At 68.8% G+C, this 17,958-nt stretch overlaps 1 protein-coding gene across 1 annotated transcript; it reads left to right on the forward strand.

Annotated features, from left to right (window-relative positions):
- The first annotated feature begins 2,536 nt into the window (after positions 1 to 2,536).
- On the forward strand, positions 2,537 to 17,450 carry FGFR4 (fibroblast growth factor receptor 4). Its single transcript, XM_065409363.1, has 18 exons — positions 2,537 to 2,579; positions 4,501 to 4,644; positions 7,124 to 7,390; positions 8,978 to 9,064; positions 9,592 to 9,758; positions 10,002 to 10,125; positions 10,822 to 11,012; positions 11,334 to 11,472; positions 11,593 to 11,786; positions 12,108 to 12,253; positions 12,708 to 12,829; positions 12,922 to 13,032; positions 14,175 to 14,365; positions 15,718 to 15,840; positions 16,486 to 16,556; positions 16,836 to 16,973; positions 17,063 to 17,168; positions 17,304 to 17,450. Exons 1-18 carry the CDS (start codon positions 2,537 to 2,539, stop codon positions 17,448 to 17,450), a joined length of 2,511 nt encoding a protein of 836 aa, XP_065265435.1.
- Positions 17,451 to 17,958: the final 508 nt, after the last annotated feature.

Here is a 17,958-nt window from a genome sequence, read left to right on the forward strand (position 1 = left end):
CCTTACCGTGGCCCTGGGGGGGCTGGGGGCACCTCTCTCTGCCTGGAGCCTGCACCGGCAGGTTTTCCCAGTACAGCTGTACCGGTGTGGGCACGGCTGCATGGGGAGAGAAGGGCAGACGCCTGGATCGGTGTAACTGCAGCTGCCTCGGGCATGGCGGGATCCGTGGGACCACACGGCCACATGCTGTGCCGCTTACACTGGCCAGGGCAGAGCAGGCCAAGTGGCCTCCCACTTGTGGCTCCCGGGGTCACCGGGTCTGGCTTGGTCCCACGGGAGGAGCTAGCCCCTGTTCCTGTTGCTCAGTGACTTTCCGTTCCCGGGGGCACTGCGGGGGTAACGGAGCAGCACCTGGTCAGGCCAGCACAGAAACTGCAGCTGGCTTCCTATGTATGATCGGAGCCAGGGCAGGAGAAGGGAGAAGGGACAAGGATACTGGGGCAGTTCCCCCTTAGCCCTTCTGTCCCTGGGGAGCCCAGGGGCCGGGCTGGGGGCTGGGGCGGCCTGCAGATGAGGGGTTTGCATATCAAAAGGCCCCGCAGAGTTTGGCCTATTGGAGGAGCCGTTAATAAAAGTACCATTGGCGTCTGCCACATGCCGCAGGGAGGGCCCTGGGCCCCACAGTCATGAATGTGAGGAGCTAACACAGAGCAGACACAAAGACCAGATACCTGTGGGCCAGGAGCCAGGACAGCCAGATTATGGGCCCCTCCTGGCAGGCCATTGATATGCAGCCGAAGGCAGGGCCAGGGCCCTGAGGCAGGAGGCAGAGCCCAGTTTGAAATGCCCGGTGGTGGGGGAAGATAACGCAGCTGGATGGGGGGCGGGTCGCTGAGACCCCTTTGGAATGTGCGTTTGTTTGGCTCCAGGGAGATGGACTCAAGAGCTGCAGCCCCCTGCTCAGCAGAGCCAGGTGGGATGGGTCAGGAAGGGCCCTGGGTCAGCCAGCATGTGCCCTTATGTCCCTCCCCCCCCCCCCCCCCGTGATACCTACAGAGCACACGGCAGGGGCGGGCAGGCTGCCCAGCATCAGCCCACTTCCCTGGGTCCCCTCGCCTGGGTTTTGTACCCACCTGGGGTCTCCTATGCCTAGAGCTTAAGGGCAAGCGGAGCCACGACCATCTCGTTTGCGCTCGTCCCTAGCCCAGGCCGGAGGGTTTCACCCCCTTTCCCCTGCCTCGAGCCCAGTCACTTGTGTTCGGCTAAAGCACCAGCCTGGCTCTGACGCCCCCGAGAGACGGAGAACCCCCGCGGCCCTGGGGAGTTTGTCCCAGTGGCTAGCGGTCTCCGTTCGCGCTTAGAGCTTGTCTCCCTGGGGAACTGTCCTGGCCTCACCACACTGGGGTGAGCACAGCCCTGGGGCGCTCCAGTCTAACTCTGGCTGTGCAGCGCTGTGCTAGGCTCACACGGCTGTAGTGACGCCGGTGACGGTTGCCCTCTAGACCGGCCCTTGGACTGGAAACTCTTCTGGGCAGGGACCGGCTCGGTTATGGGTCTATATCGGGGCTAGCGCAACAGGGCTCCGCCAGGTCACAGGCAAAGGCAGGAAAGTTCCAGGTGACACAAGATGGGATTTTTCCGGGGGAGGGTGACGAGCCACGGGAACTACCAGGGGACGGGCTCGGGCTGCATTCTCCAGCACCTGGAGTCCTGGCATCCTCCCAGACGGCTCTGCTCCAGTCCCACACCCAAGCTGATGGTGAGTGGAGGGAGGTTCTCCAGCCTGCGCAAGGCAGGTCAGACGAGATGGTCTAACCTCCCCTCTGGCCTGCCCAGGTGAGACTGGTCCTGAGCCTGCATTTCTACCCCTGCGAGCCGTGAGCTAAAGGCCTGACGCCAGTGGGGTCTGTCCCTCTGCATGTCCCCTTTGGAACTCTGCTAGGCCCTTGTGAGCTGAGATCTTGTGGCAGTGAGTTCCGCAGACCAGGGTGCTGTGTGTCAATGCTGCGTGCGCTCTGCACACACTGGGGGGGGGGGGGGGCATGGAGACAGCTCTTTGGCAATGGGCAGAAGATCCCAGGGCCAGGGGGGCATAGACTCATAGGACGGGAAGGGACCTCAAGAGGTCACCTAGTGCAGCCCCCTGCCTGCCTGCCCCCATCCATGGCAGCAGGGGAGAAGGGTTCCTGGCAGGGGCTGGGAAGCGGTGCCTCCCCTCGGTGACAGGGCCCTGCCTGGCTGGACCCCCCCAGGGAAGCCCCGTTCCGTGCTGGCTGCAGCTGCCCGGGCCCGAGGGAGCAGGGCTCGGCCCCAAGGCGCCCGGGGGCAGGCATGCGGCTGACCCGAGCTGGAGCAGGGCCGGCCGGGGGCGGGGCGGCCCATTGTTGGCTCGGTGTAACCCGAGCGCTGCGCTCCGCACGCCCAGCGGCCCCTCCCGCGCTGCCGCCAGAGGCGGGGAGGCGGCGCCGGGAGTTGCAGAGCGCGACCGGGGCGCCCGGGGGAAGGAGCCGCCCGGCAGCTCCAGCCCAGACCCCTGCGCGCGGCTGCGGGCCCGGCGACAGGATCGGCCCCTTGCCCAGCCCCGGGATGCGGAGCGATGAAGCCCGGCCCTAGAGCCCCGCAGTGGGGACCCGGCGGCGGTGAGGGGCCGGGGAGCCGGGCGCTGGGGCGCGGGGAGCTCCCGGGCGGGGCCGGGTGGACTTTGCCCGAGTCCTGCAGCCGCGGGGTCTGTAAATCTGTGACCAGCCGCGCAGGAGCCTTTGTCAGCCGGGTTAACCATTAAACTGCGGCTGCCCCCAGGGCGCTGGAACTGCGGTGCTGTGGGTGCGGGGGCGGTTGCTGGAACTGGGGTGCTGTGGGTGCGCTGGAACTGGGGTGTTGTGGGTGCGGGGGGGCGCTGGAATTGGGGTGCTGTGGGTGCGGGGGCGGTTGCTGAAACTGGGGTGTTGTGGGTGCGGGGGGGCGCTGGAACTGGGGTGCTGTGGGTGCGGGGGCGGTTGCTGAAACTGGGGTGTTGTGGGTGCGGGGGGGCGCTGGAACTGGGGTGCTGTGGGTGCGGGGGCGGTTGCTGGAACTGGGGTGTTGTGGGTGCGGGGGCCTCTGCCCCCGGGTCTGCAGTTTGGTTCCCTGGCCCTCAGCGCCCCTGCTCCCCGCCCCTCCCCGGTCTCCCCATCCAGCCACGGGGAGCCCCCACGCGCGCCCAGCCTGGCCGGCCAGGGGCAGGGAGAGCCGGAGGCCGGGCAGCCCCTGTTCCCACAGTGGCCGGTGGGCTGGGGGCCAGTCCGGCCCGGCGCTGGCTGGAGGGAGCGGCCGGGGCTGGGCTGGTTCCCCCGCGCCCTGCTTGCACCCAGCGGTCGTGGGGAGGAGCGGTCCCCGGTCCCATGCCCTGACTGCGGGTGGGGGGGGACCCCGTCCCCGGAAGCGCCTGGTTCTCCCAGCCGGTGGGGTGGGCGCAAGCTGGTGCCAGCTGCATTTGGAGCGCAGGGGCGATTTCCCCCCCCCCCTGCACCCGCCTTCCTGCTGGGACAACCCGGATTGTCCCTGGTGCCCAGGACACTGAGGCAGCCGCCTGCCCTCGCACCGCCCGCGGAGCGCCTGCCTCCGGCTTGGGAGAGCAGCATCCGCCAGGCCATGCCCGGGGCCAAACGCTGCCAGCCCCGTACAGTAAGGGTCTCGTGCTGGGGGAGCGGGGGGGCTCCTCTTAGACCCACGCCCTCCCTCCAGGGCCCTTGCCTGCTCCGGATGGAGCAGAATGGAAGGGGTTAACAGCTCAGCTCGTGGTGGGGAGCCCTCTGCATTGCTCCCCTGAGGCGGGCGTTGAGGCTCTGGGGGTTCCCCAGGGGCTGGAACTCGGGGCAGGGAGGGTTGAGGCTCTGGGGGTTCCCCAGGGGCTGGAACTCGAGGGGGAGGTTGAGGCTCTGGGGGTTCCCCAGGGGCTGGAACTCGGGGCAGGGAGGGTTGAGGCTCTGGGGGTTCCCCAGGGGCTGGAACTCGAGAGGGGGTTGAGGCTCTGGGGGTTCCCCAGGGGCTGGAACTCGGGGCAGGGAGGGTTGAGGCTCTGGGGGTTCCCCAGGGGCTGGAACTCGAGGGGGGGGTTGAGGCTCTGGGGGTTCCCCAGGGGCTGGAACTCGGGGCAGGGAGGGTTGAGGCTCTGGGGGTTCCCCAGGGGCTGGAACTCGAGGGGGGGTTGAGGCTCTGGGGGTTCCCCAGGGGCTGGAACTCGGGGCAGGGAGGGTTGAGGCTCTGGGGGTTCCCCAGGGGCTGGAACTCGAGGGGGGGTTGAGGCTCTGGGGGTTCCCCAGGGGCTGGAACTCGAGGGGGGGGTTGAGGCTCTGGGGGTTCCCCAGGGGCTGGAACTGGGGGGGGGGTTGAGGCTCTGGGGGTTCCCCAGGGGCTGGAACTCGAGGGGGGGAGGGTTGAGGCTCTGGGGGTTCCCCAGGGGCTGGAACTGGAGGGGGGGTTGAGGCTCTGGGGGTTCCCCAGGGGCTGGAACTGGGGGGGGGCAGGAGGAGGTTGTGGCAGCGGCAGGGTAACCGTCTCTCTCTGGCCCTGTGGTTTCAGGCTGTGAGGGCCTGGGCTCCAGGCTGAGCCAGGAGAGGAGGGGCAGGAAGATGCAGCCACTGCCCTGTGCCCTGCTGGGCCTCCTGGCAGCGATGACAACAGGGGCTCAAGCAGCTGCTTCCCCAGGAAGGACAATGGAGCCAGGTATGAAAGGCCAGAGAGGGGCCTGGCGGAGGCGGGACAGAGCCCGGGGGTGAGGGGAGCTGGGAGGAAGGACCAGCGGGGAGCCTGTGAGCTGCATGGAGCAGGGGAAATAGCCATCACAGGCAACAGGCCAAGGAGAGTCCGAGCCTAGTTCTTCGCACTTGGCGCCTGGGGCGGTGCAGGTAGGTGTACAGGGCGCACAGCCGGTGCGGGAATGGCACCGTAGCACGGAGCGTGTGCCGCACGGGCAGGCGCTGTTCAGATGCGCGGGTATCCAGGCCTGCTGCTGTTGTTCCTGGCCCGGCGCAGGCAGATTGTGGCAGTTCAGTGCCGCTGGAGCTCCAGGCATCGCACCGTGCTGCAGCCAGGCCTGGGCGAGGACGGCCAAGCAGCTCTGCTGAGGAGCCTGTGTAGGGTCCCAGGGACGGCCGAGCAGCTGGACTGGCCCTTGCTCACAGCAGGAATGGTTCCTGGGTCCCCGGTGGTGCCTGGCAGTTGCCCAGTGAGACTCACAGGGTGGAGGGTTGGCTGGTATTGTGGTAACACCTGGAGACCTCAGCAAGGGACCTATTGTGAGACGGGGGGGGGGGAGTTCAGGGGGCTCTGACTTGGCTTTTCAAAGCCCGTAGCTAGTGGAGCCTTTGGCCCTGTCCCTTCCCCACAGGCCCAGAGTCTGGCTCCTCGGGGTTGGGCCGGGCGGAGCCTTTTCACCTCAAAGCTGGCCGATCTGGAGCAGTTGTTTGTCTTGCTGGCTGTGGGCGGGTTTAGGCTCCTGATACCCCCACTCTGGTGTCAGCCACTGAGCCCCAAGCGCCACCGGCTGATGGAGAAACTGCCTGAATGATAAAACCTTCCTCCCACCCCATCTCCTGGGTCTGCCCGAGCCAGGCCCTGGCCCAGAGTGGAGTGAGCCAGGCCCGTGGCTGGAGACGCTCGTTATGGATTCCCTGGCTTGGTTCAGGGCGTGTCCCGGTTAAAGTGTGGTTCTGGGGGACTTGGCTCAGCTCTCATTGGCTCTGACTCCTGATCAAACCTGCTCCATTTACACACAAAGCAGCCAGCCCCACAGCCCCTTGACATCTGGCTCCTTCTTCCCTCTCCTCACCTGCAGCCCTAAGGATTCTCAGTCACCACGCCTGGGGCAGAACGGACTCGCTCGGCGGGGCTGGCAGGAGCCGCTTGGACTGTGACTTGGAGCTGGTCCGGGGTGGGAAGGAACCCTACCCCCCCCCCTACCCCCCCCCCCCCGGTGTGCCGTGGCTGCCTCCCCCTTTGGGGGAGGGGGCAGGCAGCAGAGTAGCCCTGACCAGGGACGGGCAGGGCCCTTTGGAGGGGATTGGTGGTGTCCGGTCTGGAGATCAGCTGTGAGAACTCCAGGTCGGGGGCAGCAAGAGAGGGGCTGGGGGTGGGAGAGTGCGTGCCCGCCAGGTCCCCATAGCCCTGCTTTGCGGGAGTGTCACCGAGCAATCACAGTTCAAATCCAGGTTAGACAAACAGGGCAGGCGGGAAGTGCTGGAGGCAGCGGAGTGTGAAAACCCATCACTCCCACTGGCCATGCCCAACTGGCAGCCCTCCCTCCCGAGCCCAGCCGGCGCTGTTTGGGGGGGGAGCTAGACGCTGCTCCCCTGGGCTGGCTGCTGGAGCTCTGGGACCGCAGCCGCGCCCGGGCTCCTCTCCTCCAGCTACAGCAGATGCAGCACCCGCTCTTTCCTCAGCCCTGCAAAGGGGGCCGGGGCCGGGCCCAGTGGGAGGTCAGAGGGTAAGAGGGGCTGGCGGGGGTGGAGCAGCCGTCCCTGGCTGCCTGGGGGGTCCATTTGGGAGCCTGTCAAGCAGCCAGCTGAAGGGATGTCTCCATCTGGGGGCGCTGGAGAGCCGGGCTGGGGGGTTGGGCTGAACACAAGGAGGTTGCAGCGGGAGATGAAGGGCCTGGGCCCTTGGCCCCCAGTGTTAATGCTGGGCATGCCCCATGCCCGAGGCCTCTGGAAAGGGGAGCCAATGCCACGGGCAGCCTGGCTCTGGGATCCAAAAAACCAGCCTCCTTCCCCCCCCCCCCCCCCCCCCCCCCCACGTACCCTGCGCTGGCCACACCGGTGCCCAGGGCCTGGCCTTGGAGCGGTGCGGAGAGGAGGGAGCAGGCCATGTGGCCTGGGCTCGGGCCGGGGCCTGCAGTGAGTCCGCACCAACCAGCGGCTATTGATTAAAGCCTCTTCTCTCTGCCCGGGGCAGGGTCCAGGCTCCGGCCTGTGGCTCCCCACCTGCCTGGCAATGCCACCGCAGGACATGCTGCCCCCATCTGCCCTGGCTTGTCCATTGCAGAGGGTGGAAGGAGCAGCTGCGTGGGGCCTGCCTGGGGCAGAGGTCCCACTCGGGCCCCTCCGCAGGGTGTCGGTGTGCGGGGCACACAGCTGCTGAGCTTGTCTGGGGAGGGATGAGCTGCCTTCGGGCCCTGGTGCTTAGCTGTCCCCCCTGTGCTGGGCAGCGCTGTTTGAGAGCCGCCTGCTGGAGACGGAGGAGGAGCACCTCCTGCTGGACCCCGGCCACGTGCTGAGGCTTCACTGCGATGCCAACCACAGCCTGGGCGTCGCCTGGTACAAGGAGGCCAAGCAGCTCTTCCCAGGCGGGCGCGTCCGCATCTGGCAGCGCACGCTGGAGATCGCCGAGGTCGCCTATGAGGACTCGGGGCTCTACGTGTGCCGGGCGCGGGACACTGGACAGAGTCTGCGCAACTTCACCATCTCCATTGTGGGTAAGAGCCCCGGGCAGACGGGCCCTTCCTGCCCCGGGAGATGAGAGTTTGTCCACCCTGCTGCTTGCCACCAGCACTCCTGCCCCGCTCCCTGCAGCGCCCCCTGCTGGGAGAGCCGGACCAGCGTACCTGGGACAGTCGTCTCCCCCCCCCCCCCCCCCAGCCAGTGCTCCTGCCCCGCTCCCTGCAGCGCCCCCTGCTGGGAGAGCCGGACCAGCGTACCTGGGACAGTCGCCCCCCCCCCCACAGCCAGTGCTCCTGCCCCGCTCCCTGCAGCGCCCCCTGCTGGGAGAGCCCAGGACCAGCGTACCTGGGACAGTCGCCCCCCCCCCCCACAGCCAGTGCTCCTGCCCCGCTCCCTGCAGCGCCCCCTGCTGGGAGAGCCGGACCAGCGTACCTGGGACAGTCGTCTCCCCCCCCCCCCCCCCCCAGCCAGTGCTCCTGCCCCGCTCCCTGCAGCGCCCCCTGCTGGGAGAGCCGGACCAGCGTACCTGGGAACGCCCCCCCCCACCCCGCCAGCCAGTGCTCCTGCCCCACTCCCTGCAGCGCCCCCTGCTGGGAGAGCCCAGGACCAGCGTACCTGGGAACGCCCCCCCCCCCGCCAGCCAGTGCTCCTGCCCCACTCCCTGCAGCGCCCCCTGCTGGGAGAGCCGGACCAGCGTACCTGGGACAGTCGCCCCCCCCCCCCACACAGCCAGTGCTCCTGCCCCGCTCCCTGCAGCGCCCCCTGCTGGGAGAGCCGGACCAGCGTACCTGGGACAGTCGTCTCCCCCCCCCCCCCAGCCAGTGCTCCTGCCCCGCTCCCTGCAGCGCCCCCTGCTGGGAGAGCCGGACCAGCGTACCTGGGAACGCCCCCCCCCACCCCGCCAGCCAGTGCTCCTGCCCCGCTCCCTGCAGCGCCCCCTGCTGGGAGAGCCCAGGACCAGCGTACCTGGGAACGCCCCCCCCCCCCCCCCCCGCCAGCCAGTGCTCCTGCCCCACTCCCTGCAGCGCCCCCTGCTGGGAGAGCCCAGGACCAGCGTACCTGGGAACGCCCCCCCCCCACCCCGCCAGCCAGTGCTCCTGCCCCACTCCCTGCAGCGCCCCCTGCTGGGAGAGCCCAGGACCAGCGTACCTGGGAACGCCCCCCCCCACCCCGCCAGCCAGTGCTCCTGCCCCACTCCCTGCAGCGCCCCCTGCTGGGAGAGCCCAGGACCAGCGTACCTGGGAACGCGCCCACCCCCACCCCGCCAGCCAGTGCTCCTGCCCCACTCCCTGCAGCGCCCCCTGCTGGGAGAGCCCAGGACCAGCGTACCTGGGAACGCCCCCACCCCCACACACTGCCAGTGCTCCTGCCCCGCTCCCTGCAGCGCCCCCTGCTGGGAGAGCCCAGGACCAGCGTACCTGGGAACGCCCCCCCACCCCACCCCGCCAGCCAGTGCTCCTGCCCCGCTCCCTGCAGCGCCCCCTGCTGGGAGAGGCTGGGGCTGGAGGAGCTGGGTGCACTCTCCAAAGCCAGTGCCCTGCTCCGCTCCAAAGAACTGGGGCTGGAGTAGCCGGGAGCTCCCAGGCAGGAGGAACGTGACCCCTCGTAACGCTTTCCTTCAGACTCGCTGGCCTCGGGGGATGATGATGAAGACAGCGACGGGGACGGTTCCCTCGGTGATTCAAACGAGGAGCCCACTTACCGCAGAGGTCAGTCCCGGGGTAGCTGCCTGCAGCAGGGGCTGTGCCCCCAGCTCTGCTGGAGCAAGAGGCGAGGGAAAAGAGGTTTGGTGCCGGGTCACTCGAGCTGCCAGGAGTGCAGGGCACCCTGCCCATACGCCTCTTCCTCTGCAGGCCACTCCCATCAGCCCCCACGTGCTTGGCAGCCTCTGTGTCCCCCATGGCAGGCGGCTGAACGGGGCCGGGTCCCCCCCGGCCTGTGCCCAGCTCACGGGGTTCCCGGGCTAAGCTCTGTTCTGGGGCAGAGGGCAGTGCTGGGGGAGCGCTGCCGCACCTCCGGGATGGCTTTGCAAGCCCCTTCCTTGCTGCCCCAGCGTTCGATACAGGGGAGCTTTGGAGGAGCTGGTTGTGAGGACCGGCTGGGTCCCTGCCTCGCCGCGGGAGGGGCTGGGTCCCTGGGCACAGCTCCATGCACACTCCGAGCCCTGGTACTTGGCATTGGGAGCTTCTCCCGACCCTGTGGCTAGTGGCCGTCAATCGTGCAATGTCCTCCTCAGCCCCGTATTGGACGCAGCCGCAGCGGATGGATAAGAAGCTGTACGCCGTCCCTGCGGGAAACACGGTCAAGTTCCGCTGCCCGGCGTCAGGGAGTCCCAACCCCAGCATCCGCTGGCTAAAGAACGGGCGGGAGTTCCGGGGCGAGCACCGCATCGGCGGCATCCGGGTAAGAGTGCTCCCAGGGAGCCGATCGGCGCTCAGTCGCCTCTGCCCCAGCCCCCTCCAGGCCTCCGTCTGCCCTGGCTGAGATCAGAGCCGTCCTGTAACCAGGCGCTGCCTCTGGGATAAGGGGAAGGCTTCTGCCTGCCAGCTCCAGGGGGGGCACTGCGGGCTGTAGCTGGGGAGCTCTGCTGGGGACCGGGTGCCATCTGCCTCCCCTCACCTGGTGCTTGTCCCCTTCTCTCCGCAGCTCCGGCCCCAGCACTGGAGCTTGGTCATGGAGAGCGTGGTGCCCTCCGACCGGGGGAACTACACCTGCCTGGTGGAGAACCAGGCTGGCAGCATCCGCTACAGCTACTTGCTGGACGTGTTAGGTGAGGCCTTTCCCTGCGCCGGGGGGCTCGCAGACACTGACTCTAGGGTTTCCCCAGTCAAGCCCTGCCTGGCGCAGACCCTGGGGGCTGTGCTAACGAGGGGTCTGTGTCCCGGTCGGGGGCCGTCCCCAGGCAGCCTGGGAGCAGAGCAGAGCAGACTCCTGGGTGCAGGGTCACTGATCCCGAAGCTTCACAGCGCTTTGGAGATCATCTGGGTCCTGGCATCAAATGGATGCAACTAGCCCCCAGCCGGGACCTGCCTCCCGCCCCTCTCTGCCCCTCCTCTTCTGGCTGCTGCAGGCCTGGAGGAATTCCCACCGGGCTGTGGTGCTGGGTAATGGCAGAGGAGGGTCAGCAGCCACGTTCCCGGGGCGAGGAGGGACAGACAGGCAAGAGACACTCTGGCCTGAGCATCGCGCTGAGCGAGCAGCGAGAGGGAACGCGGTGGCCGGGTGTGGCAGTGGGAGAGCTTGGGGGGGGAAGGGGATGAGGTACAGAGAGGCCATGACCGCCCCAGGCCACGGAGGGAGTTGGTGACACAAACCAGGTGCCCTGCCTGCCAGTGCCCTGCTCTGCCCACTTGGCCGGGGCCCCGGTCAGCGGTTGGCACGTGCTGGGCGGAGTTGGCCCCGCTGCCGGGCTGGCTGCACTGGGCTGTCCAGCTGGGCGATGCTGCTCCCTCTTCCCTCCTGGCAGAGAGGTCCCCGCACAGGCCCATCCTGCAGGCCGGGCTGCCTGCCAACACCACAGCGGTGGTGGGCAGCGACGTGGAGTTCTTCTGCAAGGTGTACAGCGACGCCCAGCCCCACATCCAGTGGCTCAGGCACATCGAGGTGAACGGCAGCAGCTTCGGCCCCGACGGGGTGCCCTACGTCCAAGTGCTCAAGGTAATGGCCAGGCCAACGAGGGCACCGTGCCCCCAGAGCAGCCCCTCCTGGTGCAGGCGCTGGCTCTCCAGGGCGCACGCTGCCCCCAGGCCCCGGTGGGACTTGACGCAGACTGGGGGGGAGCAGTGGGAGGAGCCCCAGTCCTGGGGGCAGCAGGGTATTCTCCAGGGGTAGGGCCAAGCGGGGCAGGCTCAGCCTGGGTCCAGGGAGCTCAGCACCCCACCGCGATGGGAAGGAATCAGCTGCCCGCTGGGACCCCTTTGCCCTGCGGCCCCGCCCCATGCGCGGGGGAGCCCTGACGCTGCGGCTCTGCCCCCGCAGACAGCCGACATTAACAGCTCGGAGGTGGAGGTGCTGTACCTGCACAACGTCTCCAGGGAGGATGCTGGGGAATACACCTGCCTGGCCGGGAACTCCATCGGCCTGTCCTACCAGTCAGCCTGGCTCACCGTGCTGCCAGGTAAGGCTGGGGGGCTGGGAGCGCTCCGGCCAAGGCAGGGGCCCGAACTGCCGAGAACACGGGGAGGCCCCGTGGGGGCGGGGGCGGGACAGGGCCGGGCTCACTGGCTTTGCTCTCCAGCAGAGGAGCTGGTGCGGGAGGTGGAGGCCCCCGAGACCAAGTACACCGACATCATCATCTACACGTCGGGCTCCCTGGCCGTGGCCATGGCCGCCGTCATCGTGGTGCTGTGCCGGATGCAGACCCAGGCGAGCAAACAGCCCCTGGAGCCCGTGGCCGTTCACAAGCTCTCCAAGTTCCCGCTCATCAGACAGGTACGTCCGGGCAGAGGGAGGCTGTGGGCCTCCGGCGGGTCATGGACGCTCTGCGCTGGGCACAGCCGCCTGCTGAGTCTGCAGGGCCAGGGCCCGGCTGTAGTGTGTGCGGGCTACTGCCCGGCGCCGCGTCTGGCTGTGACCTCCCGCCGGGGCCGGGGCCCGGCACCGCATCTGGCTGTGACCTCCCGCTGGGGCGGGGCCCTGCACTGCAACCTCTCTCCCCTCCCCCGCCCAGCCGTGCCCTGCACTGCACCCTCTCCCCCTGCGCTCCCCGGCTGGGCCTGGTGCTGACAGCAGGTCTCTTGGGCTCTCCCACAGTTCTCCCTGGACTCAAGCTGCTCAGGAAAGTCCAGCACGTCCCTGATGCGTGTCACCCGCCTCTCGTCCAGCTGCACCCCGATGCTGGCCGGGGTCCTGGAGCTCGACTTGCCGCTGGACTCCACGTGGGAGTTCCCCCGAGACAAGTAGGGCCCTGCACTGCTCTCTGCCGTGGGGGCGGGTCACGTGGCAGTGCCCTGCTGCAGGAGGGCTGGGATTGGGGCACGGACAGACACAGACCTGGGCCTGTGTTACCATTTGCTCAGACACCGGTTGCCTCAAAGAGCCATTCGCAGAGCGAGGGCCCAGCGGCAGGGCAGGAGACCCGGGGCCTGGCCCAGCCTCTGCCACTGGCTCCCTGCGTGGCCCTGGGACATGGGCTCTGGGTTGCTTTACTGAGAGCTCGTTCCAGCTTCTCAACCTCCTGCCACCGGGGCTCCTCCCTCCGCGCTCCGGGCAGGCTTTGAGGAGGGGAGCTGCAGACACCCCCGTCTCTCCCCCCCTCCCCCCCCCGCCTCCAGCCTGGCTTGTCTGTGCACCGCACAGCTCTGCCTGGGGACCCTGCGGTGCCGTAGCTTCCTCCCCTCTCTCTGTCCGCAGGCTGGTGCTGGGCAAGCCCCTGGGAGAAGGCTGCTTTGGCCAGGTGGTGCGAGCAGAGGCCTATGGGCTGGACAGAGCCAGGCCAGACAGAGCTCTCACCGTGGCTGTGAAGATGCTCAAAGGTAACAGGGCTGCGCAGGGCGGTGTCCCAGGGCTGAGCCCCGGCAACGCAGGTTCCCTGCCCTGCACAGTCACCAACTCCCTGTGCCCCCAGACAATGCCACAGACAAGGACCTGGCCGACCTGATCTCCGAGATGGAGATGATGAAACTGATGGACAAGCACAAAAACATCATCAACCTGCTGGGAGTCTGCACGCAGGACGGTGAGGGGTTGCAACACTTGGGGGGGGGGGGGGAGAGGGGCTGCTGTGCTGGGGGGGGGTTGTTCTATTCAAGGGAGGGGGGTTCACTGCCATGCTTGGGGCGGGGCTGCTGGGGGATCAGGGCGGGGGGCTGCTGAACTCGAAGCAGGGGGGGAGCTGTCATGGACTCCCAGGTCGTGCCCACTCTTGGCCCCGTGCTGTCCGTGGGGGGTGCCCCTTTCAGTGCGACAGCCCTTCTCGGGGGTCCACTCTCTCTCGGGGGTCAGGCCCCTCCACCTCCTGGAGCCGCACCTCCCTGAGCCTTAGCACGTCTCTCTGCCGTGGGCCCCCTCAGGGAGTCCACTCGCTCTGGACCCCTGGGGCCTCCACCCCCCGAAAGGGAGTAATCCCCCCCCCCCCCTCCGCCCTGTTCTCCAGACCGGAGCGACTCTCCGCCAGTGTCACACAAGAGGGTTTATTGAGCGTTGAACCCAGCACAGGAAACTCTCCAGCCTCAGGCCTGGCCTCCCCAGCCCAGCACATCCCAGTCTCCCCTGCATCCAGGTGGGCTCTTCCTGCTCCCCCTCTCCAGCCCCGAGCCCCCCTGCTTCCCAGCTGGGCATCTGATACCCCCGGCCCCAAGCCCCCCCCCGTCCATTGTCTTCTCTCCAGGGAAACAGGGTCGTAAACAGGGTGGCCTGGGCCTCCTCTCCTCTCTTCTGTCCTCTGGCCCCTCTGGCTGGAACCGTCGCCGGGGTCCTCTCTTCACAGCCCATTGTCCTCCCACTGGCCAGAACCGGCTGCGACTCCTGCGCTGCGTCTCCGGGTCGTCAGGTCACCAGTCGCTGGGGTGTCCATCCTCCAGGCCATGGGCTGGGGTCCCAAGTTCCCTCTCCGGTCCTCTGTAACAACAAACTCCCTCTCCCCTCACCTCGTTAAACCAGTAACACCCAGGGAAACTGAGTCCCACCCCCTCTGCATGCAACCCACTGGAAAACAGAAAAAAAACCCAAGAAACCCTCCCACTTCGTCCCAGGAGCAGACTGCGCTTGAGGTGGAGGGGGGGCGCTGCCACCCCTTGGAAGGGGGTTGTGCTCGGGCAGGGGGGCAGGAGAGGGAGGCCCCAGCGACCTTAAGCCCCACCTGATGGCCCGTCTCCACAGGGCCACTGTATGTGCTGGTGGAATTTGCCTCCAAGGGGAACCTGCGGGAGTTCCTGCGTGCCCGGCGCCCCCCCACACCTGACTACACCTTCGACGTCGGCACCATGCCCGAGGAGCAGCTCTCCTTCAAGGACCTGGTCTCCTGCGGCTACCAGGTGGCCCGCGGCATGGAGTACCTGGAGTCGAAGAGGGTAAGGCCCTGGCTCTGGGGCGCCGGCTGGGGGTGGCCCTGGCTCCGGGGGGGTGGCCCTGGCTCTGGGGCGCCGGCTGGGGGTGGCCCTGGCTCCGGGGGGGTGGCCCTGGCTCCGGGGCGCTGGCTGGGAATGGGGGGTGGCCCTGGCTCCGGGGGGGGGGGGTGACCCTGGCTCCGGGGCACCGGCTGGGAATGGGGGGTGGCCCTGGCTCCGGAGCGCTGGCTGGGAATGGGGGGTGGCCCTGGCTCCGGGGGTGCAGCCTGGGAATGGGGGGTGACCCTGGCTCCAGGGGCGCGGGCTGGGAATGGGGGGTGGCCCCGGCTCCGGGGCGCTGGCTGGGAATGGGGGGTGGCCCTGGCTTCGGGGGGGGTGGCCCTGGCTCCGGGGGTGCAGCCTGGGAATGGGGGGTGACCCTGGCTACGGGGGTGCAGCCTGGGAATGGGGGGTGACCCCGGCTCTGGGGCGCTGGCTGGGAATGGGGGGTGGCCCTGGCTTCGGGGGGGGTGGCCCTGGCTCTGGGGGTGCAGCCTGGGAATGGGGGGTGACCCTGGCTCCGGGGGTGCAGCCTGGGAATGGGGGGTGACCCTGGCTCCAGGGGCGCGGGCTGGGAATGGGGGGTGGCCCCGGCTCCGGGGCGCTGGCTGGGAATGGGGGGTGGCCCTGGCTTCGGGGGGGTGGCCCTGGCTCCGGGGGTGCAGCCTGGGAATGGGGGGTGACCCTGGCTCCGGGGGTGCAGCCTGGGAATAGGGGGTGACCCCGGCTCTGGGGCGCTGGCTGGGAATGGGGGGTGGCCCTGGCTTCGGGGGGGGGGTGGCCCTGGCTCCGGGGGTGCAGCCTGGGAATGGGGGGTGACCCTGGCTCCGGGGGTGCAGCCTGGGAATGGGGGGTGGCCCTGGCTCCCAGCAGACCGAGCAGCGTTCCTCCTGTTGGAAGGGACAGGGTTGCCATCAGGGAAGTCCCAGCAAGCTGGCCTGCTCCAGCGTCTCTGCTGGGCCTTATGGGGGCAAAGGGGGGCGCGCGCTTTCGAACGCAGGGAAACCCAGGGGGCTGCCCATAGCCGAGGCCGTGGCACAAACCGCTCTCAGTGGAACAGCTCCCCACATGTCTCCCTGCTCTGGGCCACGGAGCTTGGGAGAGGCCACTAAAGGGTTAACAAGCCCTAGGCCAGATTGTCCCCCTCCCCCAGCCCATCACTGGAGCCTGGGCGGGCTCGGGTGGCACCAGGTGGGGGTGGGAGGCTCCTGGTCCATGGGGCGGGTCGGAGGTCGTGGGAGAGACGTATTTGGCCAGGCCCCGGCTGCGGGTTTCGGGCCCCCCCACCCCAGCCCTGAGCCGCCCCCTCCCTGCAGTGCATCCACAGGGACCTGGCCGCCCGCAACGTGCTGGTCACGGAGGAGAACGTGCTGAAAATCGCTGACTTCGGCCTGGCCCGGGACGTCCACGACATCGACTACTACAAAAAGACCAGCAATGTGAGTGGGGTGGGGGTGCCGAGGTCCAGGAGGGGGCGGGGGTGCCGAGGGCCAGGCCAGGAGGGGGGTGGGGCAGAGGGTGCCGCGGGCCAGGAGGGGGGCGGGGGATGCCGATGCCCGGGAGGAGAGCGGGGGGTGCCGAGGGCTGGGCCGGGAGGGGAGCCGGGCGGAGGGTGCCGAGGGCCGGGAGGGGGGCAGGGGTGGGGGCAGGGCAGGAGGTGTCGAGGGCCGGGAGGGGAGGGGGGCGGGGTGGGGAGTGCCGAGGGCTGGCCTGGGAGGGGAACCGGGCGGAGGGTGCCGAGGGCTGGGAGGGAGGCGGGGCAGGGCGGGGGGTGCCGAGGGCCGGGAGGGGGCCGGAACAGGAGGTGCCGAGGGCCAGGGGGTGCCGAGGGCCGGGAGGGGGCCGGGACGGGAGGTGCTGAGGGCCAGGAGGGGGCCAGGAGATGCCGAGGGCCGGGGTAGGGCAGGGGGTGCCGAGGGCCAGGAGGGGGCTGGGTCGGGAGGTGCCGGGAGGGGTGCGGGGGGTGCCAAGGGCTGGCCCGGGAGGGGAGCCGGGCGGGAGGTGCCGAGGGCCAGGAGGGGAGTGGGGAGGCATGTTGCCTCGCAGCGGCAGCCGTGGGCTGAGGGCTTTTCGTCTCCCTGCAGGGCCGGCTGCCCGTGAAGTGGATGGCGCCCGAAGCCCTATTTGACAGAGTGTACACACACCAGAGCGATGTGTGAGTCCGGCTGCGCTGCCAGGGGCTGGGCCTGGGGTGAGGGCGGCTGAGGGCATCGGGCCCCGAGGGCATCGGGCCCCGAGGGCAGCCCCTGTGCACACACCAAGGTGTGGCGTGTGCCCTGCTCTCCGAGTAACACAGGGCAGATTGGCACCCCCAGCACACTGTGCCCGGGCTCATGGCACTGCTTGGCCATGGCGGTGCTCCAGTGACCGTGCCCTGCCCACAGTACCTGTCCCAGCCCACAGTGCCTGGGCCTGATCCTTGCCCTGTTCCTAGGTGGTCCTTTGGGATTCTGATGTGGGAGATCTTCACGCTGGGGGGCTCCCCGTACCCTGGGATCCCGGTGGAAGAGCTCTTCAAGCTGCTGAAAGAAGGGCACCGCATGGACAAGCCTTCCAACTGCACCCATGAGCTGTGAGTACCCGCGCTGCCCCTGGCATGCGGGGGGAGGGGGGGACGGGTTCCTCTGGCTGACAGCTCTCTGCTCTGCCCTGCCTTGCCAGGTACATGCTGATGAGGGAGTGCTGGCATGCCGTCCCCTCCCAGCGCCCGACCTTCAAGCAGCTGGTGGAGGGGCTGGACAAGATCCTGGCAGCTGTCTCAGAGGAGGTGAGTTTGCAGAGCAGGCAGGCCCCGTGGCATGTGGCCCAGGAAGGCGGCCAGGGGGTTCCTGGTGTGTCTGGGCCTTGCCCTGTCTCTGGGGGGCACGCTCCCTGCGACACTGACGGCTCTTCCCTCCCGCAGTACCTGGACCTGTCCGTGCCCTTCGAGCAGTACTCCCCCTCCTGCGAGGACAGCACCAGCACCTGCTCCTCCGACGACTCCGTCTTCACCCACGACCCCCTGCCCATCACCCCCTGCCTCTTCTCCTACCACAGCGTGAGGACGTGAGGGGCCGCCCGGCACTGGCCTGGCTGCCCAGGGCGCCTTGGCTCTGGGGGGCTGGACAGCCTGGCAGCGGGGCTGGGAATGACGAGGCAGCTCTTGCCCTCCTCCCGCCGCAGGGCCCTGGAGAGAGCTGAGCAGCAGGAGTGTCTCTGGGCCCCGGCCCCCGCCCCACCATCCCAGCCACGGGACCTGCTCCTTGTGAGGGGTTGTCCTCGGCTGGCCTGGGGACTCCGTGTGCCCCCCCCCCCCCCCAGCCTCCTGCTGGCGTCTGCCCTCCAGGCAGTCAGGGCACCCTGGGCCTTCCCGCGCTGCCCGGCCCCCAAATGTGCTAGCTGGCCCCGAACCCGACGTCACGCCCCGCAGGGCAGAGTGAACTCGTGTCAGCCCATGGGGCATGGGCTCGGTGCCCAGAGGGGCTGCCTGGGGCCACCCACAGGCCTCGCCCAGGAAACTCTGCTTGTTTTGTTTGATGTAATTTTTAATCCTATTGTTGTGATACTGTACCAGTGGG

This window comes from Emys orbicularis, chromosome 8, assembly GCF_028017835.1.
Source record: "Emys orbicularis isolate rEmyOrb1 chromosome 8, rEmyOrb1.hap1, whole genome shotgun sequence".
NCBI lineage: Eukaryota > Metazoa > Chordata > Testudines > Emydidae > Emys > Emys orbicularis.